Source organism: Elephantulus edwardii, unplaced genomic scaffold, assembly GCF_000299155.1.
Source record: "Elephantulus edwardii isolate Elephantulus edwardi_28Jun2011 unplaced genomic scaffold, EleEdw1.0 scaffold00024, whole genome shotgun sequence".
In the NCBI taxonomy this organism is placed as follows: Eukaryota; Metazoa; Chordata; class Mammalia; order Macroscelidea; family Macroscelididae; genus Elephantulus; species Elephantulus edwardii.
In genome coordinates, this window is record NW_006399774.1 from 2,054,876 (window position 1) to 2,068,398 (window position 13,523).

At 44.6% G+C, this 13,523-nt stretch overlaps 1 protein-coding gene across 1 annotated transcript in view; it reads left to right on the forward strand.

Annotated features, from left to right (window-relative positions):
* The first annotated feature begins 4,109 nt into the window (after positions 1-4,109).
* Positions 4,110-13,523, forward strand: part of LOC102847538 (chromosome unknown open reading frame, human C6orf211) — a 16,410-nt gene continuing 6,996 nt past the window's right edge. Inside the window, exons 1-3 of the mRNA XM_006882801.1 lie at positions 4,110-4,150; positions 6,121-6,226; positions 8,545-8,789. Of these exons, the coding sequence (XP_006882863.1) occupies positions 4,110-4,150; positions 6,121-6,226; positions 8,545-8,789 (392 nt within the window). The remainder of the gene's footprint in view (positions 4,151-6,120; positions 6,227-8,544; positions 8,790-13,523) is intronic.

Here is a 13,523-nt window from a genome sequence, read left to right on the forward strand (position 1 = left end):
GCAGGAACAGCGCACCAATAGAGAACTACCAGAAGTGCAGGCTGGGTTTAAAATAGGCCATGGCACAAGGGATATTAAAGCTAATGTCTTGGATGAAAGCACAGAGTACCAGAGGAATGTCTTACCTGTGTTTCATTGACTATGCAAAGGCATTTAACTGCGTGGATCACGACAAACCATGACTGACTCTGAGAAGAATGGGAATCCCAGAACACTTGATTGTGCTTATGTTGAAGCCTATACTTGGAGCAGGAGGCAGTTGTCAGAACAAAGCAAGGAGACACTGCATGGTTCAAAATTAGAACGGGTCTATGTCAGGGATGTATTCTGTCTCCATACCTTTTCAACCTATATGCAGAACAGATCATCCTGGAGGCTGGGCTGTATGAGGAGGAATGTGCTATCAGGATTGGAGGAAGATTCATCAACAACCTGCGTTATGCAGATGACACAACCCTGCTTACTGAAACTGAGAAGGATTTGAAGTGCTTGCTGCAGAAGGTAAAAAACTGCAGCCTTCAATATGGACTGAAGCTCAATATCAAGAAAACAAAGATTCTCACCACTTGGCTGATTGGCAGCATCATGATAGATGGTGAAGAGATTGAGACTGTTAACAGCTTTAGTTTCCTTGGCTCCACAATCAACACTCATGGTACCAGCAACCAGGAAATAAAAATATGAATTGCACTGGGAATGTCTGCTGTCTGAGACCTCTCCAAAGTACTGAAGAGAAACGATGTTAGTCCAGAGACTGAGGTCCGCCTGATCTAGGCCATGATCTTTGCAATTACTTGCTATGCACTGGAAATCTGGAACAATGACTAGGGATGATAGAAGAATTGATGCCTTTGAGCTATGGTGCTGAAGAGTGTTGACTATATCATGGACTGCTAGAAGAACACACACATTCGTTCTAGAGAAGGTGAGACCAGGCTGCTCCTTAGAGGCAAAGATTCTGAAGGTTTGTCTGACATACTTTGGATATGCTGCAAGGCGGGACCAGTTCTTGGAAACAGACATCATGCTTGGGAGGGTTGAGGGATAGCACAGGAGAGGAAGACCCTCGATAAGATTAATTCAGTGACAGGGTAATGGGGGGTAGGTTTGTTGGAGACAATAAGATTGGCACAGGACAAAAGCAGCTTTTAGGGCTGTTGTACACAGGGTCACTATAAGTTGCAGGGGACTCGACGGCACATAACAACATCAACAACAAACATAATGCATTTGGAAAACTTGCTGTCAATGGGCAAGTATGTCAGTTGAAACACCAAGGATCACCTGATCCAAGTCATGTCTTTTGAACTGTTTGTTATTCATCTGAAGGGAGCTGTAGGAAGCGCTCATGGCCTCGTGGCAAGAAGCTGCGCTGCAATCCTGAAACACGTGGTTTGAGGCCACCAGCTGCTCTGCAGAAGGATGGAAATCCTTGGCGTGATTAACTGCCTTTGATCAGCTACGTGTCAGTTCTGATTCTATGGTACCCAACAACTGGCATCTCAAAGCAGGACAATGAGTAAAGATGACAGAAAAGAGAACTGATGCCTTTGAGTTGTGTGTTGGAGAGGAGTTCTGAACATCTCACGGACTGCCAAAAGGAAAAAAACAACAATCTGCCTTGGAGGAAGGGCAACCAGGGTGAAACGTCATCTCATGTACTTCTGGCACCTCAGAAGGGGTCAGTCTTTGTAAAAAAACTAACATGCTGAAAAAGGTGAAGGGTCAAAGAGAAGATGACCTGTAATGAGATGAACTGACATGGCGACCAAAACAATGGGCTTAAGCATGATGGAGTTTGTACGGCAGGAACACGCTAGCTCAAGGTTCAGATCTGTTAGTCACAGGGTCACTATAGGTAATGGTAGACTTGACAGCACTTAACAACCACCAAAAAGCCCAAAGTCTTAACATGGTCTACCTAACCCAGTGCTTTCTGGCCCGCATCACTGATCTGTGATGCTCTGCAGCCCTCCTGCAAATTCTACTCCAGCCACTCCAGTCTCCAGATCTTTGCACTTAACTGTTACCACATTCTTGTCCCAGGATCCTTCCTCCAGGTCCTCTGCTCTAATCCAGTCACATCACTTGAAATGCACAACTCACATCCACTCTTCCTCTATGTTGTATTTCTCTGCTGTGTCTGGTGGTGCAGTCCATGGGAAGATGTGCTGTTAACCCAAAGGCAGGGTCTCTCAGGCAGTTCAAATGCACCTCAGACTAAGGGAGAAAGCTAGGCAATCTCCTCCCAGGGGATTTATAGCCTCCCCCACACCTGCTGGAGGGACAGCTATGGGTTGATTCTGACTCCACAGCAATGAGGGAGTGACTTTGTATCTCGTATTTTCATTTAAATCATACAACGAATGTGAAATGAATTCTAACTGTGTGCCAGCCAGCATCCTGGGTGCTGATAATGCAATTGAAATGGAAACAGGCTCTATCTTTTGGACCTTGCACTGCAGGGCAATGTCAATCAGTGAATTACATATTCTTAAAAAACAACACCAGTGTCAACCAGCAACCCTACAGGACTGAGTAGAATTGTCCTAGGGAACCCAAGTTTGCAAATTTTTACAGAGGCTGAATACCACATCTCCCACAAAACAGCTGGAAGCTCCAACTTTTCGCTAGGAGTTAGAGCTTTAACTACTATTCTACCAGGGCCCCAACAGAGTGAACCGTGACAAATGCTATGGGAGCTAAAAATGGGGGAAGAACAAACAGGAGCTTTTTGTTTATACTCCTCTGAGATTTTTCTTTTTTTGTCCATTTTGTTCCTATTGAAGTAATATGGCTGTGACTACAATAGGTCCGAGTACACAGTAGGTACTCAATTGATATTTCTTAAATAGGAGGCAGTTGCTTAGTTCTTGACTCTTTTAAAGAAACTTTAAAAGAAACATGCTAATTAAGATGATACTTTTGGAGCATGTGAAGTTCCTAAGTTTAAAATTGTTTGCACTGTCTGTTCATTTACTCAGAAAGTGGCTTATCAAGTCTGTAGGGAGTGCTTTTCACAATAATATCAGTCTAGAGACTAAGGAGCGCCTGATCCCGACCACTGTCTTCTGTTTCTTGCTATGCATCTGAGAGATGGACAATGACTAAGGACGACAGAAGAACTGATGCGTTTGAGTTGTGGTGCTGGAGAAGAGTACTGAACATCCCATGGGCTGTCAAGATAACAAACAGGTCTGCCCTAGAGAGAGTGAAATCCGGCTGCTCCTTGGAGGCTAGGATTATGAAGTTCCATCTGACATACTTTGGGCATGCTGCCAGGTGGGATTAGTCCTTGGAAAAGGACATCATGATTGGAAGGGTGGAGGATCGATCAGTGCAAGAGAGGAAGACCCTGGATGAGATGGACTGACACAGTGACTGTGGCAATGGGGTCAGGTGTGTCAGAGACCGTGAGGTTGGCTCAGAATAGGGCAGGGTTCAGAGTCGTTGTTCACAGAGCCCATATGAGTGGATTTGATCACACAGAACAAGTCAACCAAAATCGCTGTCAGAGGCAGGGAGGCCACAGCGGTCCACGTGAACCTGGGGCGGCGGGGCGCACGCAGGCTGCTGGGGGAAGGCAATCACTAACCTCTCCGCCGGAAGAGAAGAGGACCGCGCTAAGGGCGCAAGATTCCGAGGCCAAACTGCAGGGAAAAGACGAAATAATCTCTGCAAGCTGTCCCTTCCCTCCGCCAGCCCACTCTGGTACAGGCACTCCTCCCCGCGCCCAGCTGCGCAGGCGCACAGGCATCCGGGCCCGGCGGCGCGAGGGCCGCCCCGCCCACGTGACCGGCGCACCACGTGACCCGGCGCCGCGCCGCGACCTTTTCCACTCGGGAGTCTCCGGGCCCCGCGGCCCCAGCTGGTTTCCGCCTTCCTCCCGTTTCCTCATCCGCTGGTCACCTTGCGTTCCGCTGACCCCGCCTACTTCCCCGGAAGATGCCCCTTGGTCTCTGTCGGGTCATCAAATAAAGTTTCCCCATTCAAAAGCCTTTTTTTTCCCCGCACACCACGCCCCTTCCCAGCCCCTCCCCCGCGCCGGCCCCGATGCGCTTCCTGCGGCCGGTGTGACCAGAGCATTGAGGCCGGGATCGCGGAAGGTGATGGCGGTGTCTCCGGAGTCTCTGTCGGGACAGGACGTAGGGTTCGTCTCTCTTTCCTTGCCCAGCTCCTCCGCTCGTTCTGCTTGTTCCTGCACTTTGCGGAAAGGCAGGCCTCGCCGGGAACCTGCGCGCCCCGAGCGGAGCTGCGAGCTCCCCGGGGCGCCTTCGCGGCTCTCGGACACTTGCGGGGAGGCGCGAGCCGGGCGGCCGCTGCGTGGTGACCGCTGCGGTCAAGGCTCTGCTCACCCGCGGGCGCTCTCCGGCGGCGCTACTTGACCCCCTCCGTGTGGCAGCCCTGACCACCCCAGAACGGCGTGGGAGCCCATTGAGGGGTCAAGTTAGCCCCCATCCCCACTTCTCTGTATTTTAAAAAATTCCTCCATGCCTTTGAGGTTATCCCCAGCTCCCTTTCTGGGTTTTACAGAGCTGGTTTTTCTCATTTATCTTAATGAATGCATTTATCAGGTGCTAAAACTCTTGATATAAAAGTTCAGAATCTTAGCTATTGAGGGATAGGTTTTTATTTCCTGTTGCAGCTCGGATTGATTTATTGCCTTAAGTGCTACAATGAAAAATGTCTGAGATGCTAAGTTGCAGACGACCCTTAAAAATCATTTAATAATCATTGCTATAACTTGAATGGCCAGATTTATATTTGTGATAAGACTTTTACTCCAGAAGTATTGAGAAAGACAACTCTGACATTATTTTACCTGAGTGGAGAGTGGATGAAAGTGTAGAGGGAGAAATGCACCGGTGGGATTCAGGGTCCTGCACTGATGAGTGAATGTCGCCTTTTATACTGGACTTTCTGTTGCCACTTGCCTCATCCTGTCCAGGTCTGGACATTACTTGTGGGATGTAGGTCTCTATCTGATTAAATGTAATAGTTTCAAAAAATAGTAATACTTTTTGATGAAAAAGTACAATCTTAAAAAACTGCCACCACTTTGACTACTGTCTTGAAAAATCTAAGTTCCTTCAAAGATTCTGTCTGCCATTCCATCTACAAGTGAATTAGTGATTCTTAGAAATAAAATTTTGGCTGATTTTTAGGATATTCAACGTCCCTTGGTGTCAGAACGTTTGCTTTTGCTGTTGTGTAGAAAACGTTTGAGGACATTCTCAGAGAACATTCAGCTCCGTATTTTTTAAAATTGGCGCAAGATAGTGGGTTATTAGAAGTTGGATGACCCCAGGTCCCAAGGGGAGTGGGTGATTTGGACTTAGGACTTTTAAAAAAATGCTTTTAACTTTCTTGTTTTTACTTTGGTGATCTAACTGTATAAATGGAGCAGGTTTATGTGTAACTTAACAGTATGTATAACATGGAGCAGTTTATTTTTTTCTTGACTATGTCTGAAAACTTTTCCAGAATTTTATCACTCAGTAGAGCTGATATTCCTCAAACTGAATCCTTAAATATTTAATAAATATTATAATGACATTTTTATTATTATGTAAACATGATAATGCTAATACCTAATAACTTTATAAAATGATAACCTATAAATACAGAGTTTGATAGATCTAGAATATCTTCCTTTGTTATGCTTCTGTGCTCAGGTCCCTAAACAACGTGCCACCAGAAACTCCATGAACTTTAATAAATGCGGATAGTTATTGAAAGGCTTCAGGCATTTTGTTCATAGGGTTACTGTAAGTCGTGCTCGACTCAAAGGCAATCAGCAACATGCTCAGGTTTGTCTTCACCTCCAGCTTGCTTCATTTTACGGAAAACACACACTTTTTGATTGGAAGAGGGAGCTGGTGGCATTCATTTATTTCATTTGGGGCAGAATAGAAGGCTGGTTGGTAGGGTAGCAGGAAAAACCTTTGAAAAGATGACTGAGCATATAGACAGCAGAGCGAGGCAAGTTCATACATGTCATTCTAGTTGTTTGAAAGACGTCTTCATTTAAATGAGGTATTCCAGAGACGAAAAGCCAGCCAACCGTCCAGTAATAGTGCTGCTTGGTGTTAATACAGTGTATGTGGCTTCTTCTTCCAGATCATTTGCATATATTACAATTAAAGACAGAATACCACAGATTTTGACGAAGGTTATTGATACTTTGCATCGACATAAAAATGAATTTTTTGAGAAACATGGAGAGGTAAGAATTTATGTGTGTGGGGTGTGTGCGTGTGTACTTAGTGTGGTAAAATGTGTGTTTGTTGTTGTGTACCACTGACTTGTAGCTGACGTTCCAGAGTTTCCAGTCAGTCAGTCACAAAGAAGGAGGTTGCCTCTCTTTCTCCGGCAGAACAGCCGGTGACTTTGAACCGAATACTTCTGTATTGGTAATGCACTTACTTACTACTGCTACGCCATTGGAGCTTGTGGTAAAATACATAGAAAATGAAATGTATCCTTTTAACTGTCTTGTAGGTGCAAAATTTGGTGGTTGGGTCGCTGAGTGGTGCAGTTAATTAAGCCCTTGTGTTAAGTTTGGCATTTTGATGCCACCCAGAGGTACCTCCGAAGAAAGTCCTCCTCTGCTTCTGAGAGGTCACAGCCTTCAAAGCCCGTGGCATGCAGTGTGGCTCTCTGCACATGTGGCTTGTGTCCATTTTAGTTCTGTCCACGTCACTTCGCCACGGGATAGAAATGACTTGACAGAACCTGGTAATTGCTTTCACCATATTGTGCAACTATACCCAGTATTTCCTGATGTTTTCATCACCCCACTTGACAGCTCTGTACTCTAAATATTAAGCAATAAGTCTTCTCTCCCTTCCCTCTGCTCCTGGTAACTACTCATAAGGTGTTCTTTTCTCTGTGCATTGACCTGTTTTAAGTTCTTTCATCTAAGCATAATAATACAATAATTTCCCTTTTTTGTATCTGGCATGTTTCTTAGCATAATGTTTTCAACTATTCATATATTGAGAAAGTGATAGGTCTGAGCCAACCCCCCTGGCACCAAGTCGTTTGGCACTCACAGTAGCCCTGCAGGGCAGAGTCGGCCTGCCCAAGGGGCTTCCAAGGCTGTGAATCTTCACCTGTGCCTCCTTCTTCCTTGGCTGAGCAAACAGTGTGTTTGAACTGCCTACTTTCTGTTTAGCAGCTGAGGTCTTTAACCACTGTGCCACCAGGGCTTGTTCTTTATAATAAGCCTGAAAGCAGGGACTAAATTCTGATAACATCAACATCATGGTAGTTACTCTCTAGATTGTTCAGCTGGGCTTAAAACTTTTTATTTCATGTCTGACTTAAAAGACAGGGCAAGAATCTTGCTGGTATAAAAATGGTATCATTAACTCTTCAATCCAATCCATACCATTTGTCTCCTCTCTAGCTCACCTCTTATGTGAGATAACACCATATAACACCTTGCCTTTCAGGTTAGCCTTGGTGGAGAACAACAAACCAAAAGCTCTGAGGTGCCAGAGAAACCCCAGGGAGGCTAGTGCAGCTTTTCTGTGAAAAAGATTTGAAAGCAAGAAAGAAATGAAAAATCTAGTGTTTGCTTTCTTTTCCATTTATGATGATGCCACCCCACCCGAAGAAAGAAAACCCAGGACTCCTCTTAATAAGATGAGAAAAAATTAAAAATGCAAGCTATTTAACAAGGCTAGACTAGTGATTATAGGAGAGCTCTGTGTGTTCTTTGAGTTTCAACTTAAGAACTCTAAATGTAAATGTTTATAATAGTAAGTGATAAAAAAATTACGGTTTTGATATGTGAGATGTAAAAAAAAACCCCAATGTAGGTCTGTGGTGTTACCTTAAAATTTGGGTTTTGTACCCCCTTCTGATCCCCAGCTACCTTAACTGCAGACACATGGTCTTGCAAATCATCAACAGCTGTGGGACTAGGATGAGAGAGAGAGAGAGAGAGAGAGATAATGAGAATGAGTGAGCTCCCCATACTGGGCAGCAAGACTCGCAAGAGACTAGAGCACAACCCTGGTGTTGAGACCCTGGTGATTGTGGAGATACTCTGGTGTTGTTTTGGAGAAACTGGCAAAGTGTGACGATAGGAGCCCTGAGATAAAGGCCAGAGTTAAAGGTTTTGCTGTTCTTACTGGATGACGGAAGAAAACGTTGATTGTGAGACTGAAACTGGAGCTTGAACTAATAGAATTGTTCCTTGGGATTGCTGGGCTAAAGGGTGGACTTACATTATGTGATATTCTTTGCCTCCCCACTCTTCAGCTTACTTCTGTAATAAACCACATACCTGTGAATAAAGTCTGTTAGTCAACAACAAATATTGGACTCAATGATTGGTAGAAAGAGGTATAGGAGCATAGGCAGTGTCATGTCTGACCAAGCAGATATCTATTTGATGGGGACAGTTCCCTTTTATGAAACGGTTAGAAGTCGTTATCAGCCACCTTTAAATCCCATCTGCACCCTTTACAGGATCGACAGAAGTGTCACTCTGTAGGAATTACTCATATGCCTGTTGTGTTTACATTTCTACAGGAAGGCACTGAAGCTGAAAAGAAAGCCATCTCTCTTCTTTCTAAATTACGAAATGAACTGCAGACAGATAAACCAATTGTCCCTTTGGTGGAGAAATTCGTTGATACTGATATATGGAATCAGTACTTGGAGGATCAGCAGAGTCTCCTACATGAAAGTGACGGCGAGCTGCGGTGGTTTCACTCCCCCTGGCTGTTTGTGGAATGCTACATGTATCGGAGAATTCACGAGGCGCTGATCCAGAGGTGAGCATATAATCACCGAATAACAGGAAATGTTTAGATGATTTATGCTCAACAGCTTTGTCCTGGAGAGGGTGAAACCAGGCTGCTCCTTGGAGACAAGGATTCTGAAGCTTCGTCTGACATACTTTGGACATGTTGCAAGGAGGGACTGGTCCTTGGAGAGGGACTTCGTGCTTGGGAGGGTGGAGGGACAGTGCAGAAGGGGAAGACCCTCGATGATATGGATTGATTCAGTGACTGGGGAAATGGGGGTAGATGTGTAAGAAACAGTGAGATTGGCACAAGATAGAGCAGGGTTTGGGACAGTTGTACATCGGGTCGCTATGAGTTGCAGGCAACTAAATGGCACATAACAAGAACAACAACAAAACAAAACATCCCACTGCTGTCAGTGATTCCACCTCGTGGTGATGCTCTGTCAAGTTTCCAAGGCTTTAAGTGTATGAGAGACTGCCTACCTCTTTCTCCTGATCAGCAGCTGGTGCATTCAGACCACCAGCCTTTCAGTAGCAGATCAACGTGTGACATAGTGCACCACCACATCTCCTTAAAAGGATGTTGTTGTCTACTGTAGAGTAGGGACCGACCCGTAGCTCACCCTTTTTATCCCTGGGAGGAGATTGCCCATCTTTCTTCAGTGCAGCAACTGGTGGATTTGAACCATGTGCCTTTGGGATTGCAGCACATCTTCTTATCACTAGGTCACCAGAGCGCCCTAAAAGGGTAAGTTTTAAAATAAACATTAGTATACATGAATGATTGGAAGGAGTAGTGGCATCCACTTCATTAATAGCTTGCCTCTGGAAACTATGAACCTGGAGAGGGGATGAAAGGCACCCAAGCGCCGAGGACTCTGCTTCATAGGGTCCTATGAGTAGCCTGCCTGCGACTCCACAGCACTTAACAACATGCATGAATGAAACAATGTATACAGACTACTCTATGAAGGCAGTTAAAAAAAAAAGATACCAGTAGAAGCCTGAATTCAGTTCAATGTTAATGACATTTCAGCCCCTGTTAGAGGTGTCATAAGTTCTTGCTTGTGTAAAGAGCACAGTTCTGGTTGCAACCCATGGGTTCATCCTGAGTCAGAAGTGACTTGATGACCACAAGTTTTTGTTTTGGTTTTCTTTTACCTCAAAAAACTGTACAGTTGACTGAAGTATAAACTCACAATTACAGTGAAGGCTTAATAGCTGCATTTTCTTGTAGAGTAATTCTTGAGTAAAAAGTGCTCCTATCATTTCTGTGTATGAAAGCCCAAGATGGAGTAAATGAGCATGTTTTGTTTATCAGAGTAGCTAAATCAGTGAATTTGGTATGAGAAATCAAAACGGCGAACCACTGTATTGACTAGCCCTGTTTATTTTTAAAATGGCCAAGTTAGGAAAAGAAGGCTTGGTGGCCTAGTGGTTAAGAACTTGGCACCTAACCCAAAGGTTTTTGGTTTGCACCAGCCAGTCACTCTGCAGGAAGTTGAGGTGACATCTGCTTCCAGAAGGTTACAGCCTTGGAAACCCCATGGAACAGTTCCCGTTGGTCCTGGAGGGTCACCGTGACTTGACAGCCACAGTAGATCAGAAAAGGACTCCTAAAACTAAACATGGATTCCAAAAGAATTTTTTATGGGTTTATTTATACTAATTTACTTTTTTCCTAAAGAAAGTCAGAGTCAAGATCTGTTGTTCATAGAGTTGATGTGAGTAGTAGTCGAATTTGTTGGCAGCTGACAACAACATCACAACAATTCCTAAACTGAGAGAAAATAAATTTGTTTGTTAGAGTCACTTGTTTGGATTTCTTTGGTGTAGGATGTTGGCTGTTGCTCTCATAGTACCTAAATTAATAGGTTGCTCTACTCTAGTACCTAAACTGTGTGTAAGTGTCTATTTTGGAATTGGGTAGTGGGTAGAGGATGGAAGAGTTTGGTTATGGATGTTTAAAGGAGTTCTAATGAGGGCTCAGAAGAAATGAGACCAGTAATAACCAGAGAAGCAGCAGCGGAGAAATGGAGGCAGCAGAACCAGAGGACAGGCATGCGACAGCCGAGTGCTGACCCGCGGAACAAGAGAGCGGAGTCCCTTTGGGCAGGAGACTTCCTGGTAGCATGTGGTCCCCCTGGGCACTTGTCAACAGAGCTAGGTCAGCAGAGGCTTACTGGCAGTGTGGGGTGCCTCTGGTTACCCTTGGGTGGAGCTATAGTAATTTGATAGAGGCTTGGGTTTGTTTCCAGCTCCTTGCCATTATAAATAATGCTGTAATAAGCTTGGGTGAGTGTTAGCACTCAGAATTGTTTGGGATATTTGCCCAGCAGTGCAACTGTTGGATCAAATGGTAGTTCTGCTCCTAACTTTGTAAGCAAGCACAAAACCACTTTGCTTAGTGGCTGCTCTGTTTAATGTTCTCACCAGCAATGCGGAGGAAGTCTGGTGCCTTCACATCCTTGCCGGCATTTGTGGTTAGCTGTCCTGTTGAACTGTGCTGCTGCTTTTGGGGGATGATATCTCGTTGCTGTTTTGATTTGCATCTAATAGCTAATGATCTTGAGTATTTCTTCGTGTGTGTGTTGACCATCTGAGCCTTTTTAGGTCCTCTATCTTTTTTGCCTGCCTGTTGTTACATATCGTAGAGTCAGAACCGTCCCAGAAGCCAACCCTCCAGCGGCTTTTCAGAGGCAGTCAGTTGTGTGGGAGTGGATTGCCCATCTTTCTCCCACGGAGCAGCTGGTGGATTTGAACTGTGTATCTTTGCAATGATACGAACTGGGAAAAAGACTGTGGCATCAAGATTGGAAGAGAACTCCTCCTTAACCTGCATTATGCAGATGACACAACCTTGCTTGCCAGAACTGAGGTGGGCCTGAGGTGCTTATGGCAGAAAATCAAGGACTGCAGCCTTCAATATGGGTTACATCTCAACAGCAGGAAAACAGAAATCCTTACCACCCGGCCAGCAGGCAGCATCATGATAGATGGAGAAAAGATTAAAGTTGTTAATGATTTTGTCTTGCTTGGATCAACACTCAGCATCCTTGGCACCAGCTGTCAGAAATCAAGGAGAGTTGCATTGGGAAAATTTGCTGTCAGGTACTTTTGCTGAGTACTGAAGAACAATGATGTCATTCTAAAGACTAAGGTGCACCTGATCCAGGCCATGGTCTTCTCAGTTGTTTGTTAAGCATCAGAATGCTGGGCAATTCAGGATGACAGAAGGTTGACAGATGGAGAATTGATGCCTTTGAGCTGTGGTGCTGAAGAAAAGTATAGAACATATCATAGACTTCCAAGAGAACAAACAAGTCTATCCTGGAGATGGTAAAACCAAGATGTTCCTTGGAGGCCTGAGTGTTTTTGAAGCTCCATTTCACACACTTTGGGCATGTTGTCAGGAGGGAGCAGTCCTTGGAAAGGAACATCACGCTTGGCAGAGTAGAGGGTCAGTGCAGGAGAGGAAGACCCTGGATGAGATGGATTGATAAAGTGACTGTGGCAGTAGAGTCAGGTGTGTCAGAGAAGATGAAGTTGGCTTGGGACAAGGCACGGTTCAGAGCAGTTGTTCATTGCTGTTGTTATGTGTCATTGAGTTAAGTATGACCCATAGCAACCCTGAGAACAACAGTTCTAAGCCCTGTCCTGTGCTGTGCCATCCTCACCGTCTCTGACACACTTGAGCCCGTTGCCACAGTCACTGTGTCCATCCACCTGGTTGAGGTCTTCCTCTCCTTCGCCAGCCCTCATCTTTCCAAGCGTGATGCCCCTGCGATGAATAGCCTCTTCTCATAGCAACATGCCTGAAGTGTAAGGTGAAGCTTTATCATCTTTGCTTCGAAGGAGCACTCTGGCTGCTTAAATATGTATTTAAGTTGCTCCAAGATGTATCTGTTTGTTCTTTTAGAAGCCCATGGGACAGTCAGTACTCTACTCCAACACCACAGCTCAGAAGTATCAATTTTTCTTCTGTCATCCTAATTGATTGTCCAGCACTCAGTTGCATCGTGGGAGATCAGAAAGACTGTGGCCTGAATCAGATGCACCTTAGTTCTCAGATTTACATCATTGCTCCTCGATAATTTGGAGAAGTCCCTGACTTCATTCTTCCCCAGTGCAGTGTGTCTCCTGATTTCCTGACTGCTGGTGCCAAGGGTGTTGATTGTGGCTCCAAGCAAGATGTGATCATTGATGACGTGAGTCTTTTCTCTGTCTGTCATAATGTTGCCCATTGGTTCGGTGGTAAGAATTTTTGTTTTCTTGATATTGAGATGCAATCCAATTGTCCATAGGGCAATTGTAGTTGTAGTTGAGTTGTAGTTGAATTGATGGCTTATACAACAACTCGTTTAGCAATTGGGTTGTCTTATTCTTTTGAAAGTATTTTCTATACATTTTAGAGGTAATTCCCTTATCAGATATCATTGCCAAATAGATTTTTTCCCCAGTTCCTACACTTTCCTCAGTCTTCTGGTGTCCATAAGGATTTCATTTTCAGGAGGGCAGACACCTAATTCATCCTCTGCTGGTTGTACAGCTTCTGTTATGCCTGAGAGTCTATTTTTTGCTGTAGATTAGGGCTCTTACGTTGGCTTCAGTTCTTTCTTTGATGATCTTTGTAGGTTTTAGGTCTGGATTCTTGCTACATCTTGTGTTAGTTTTTTAACATGGTGGGAAGAAAGAATCCTGTTTCTTTTTGCAATTAGATATCCAGTTTTGCCAGCACCATTTATTAAACAGGCTGCTT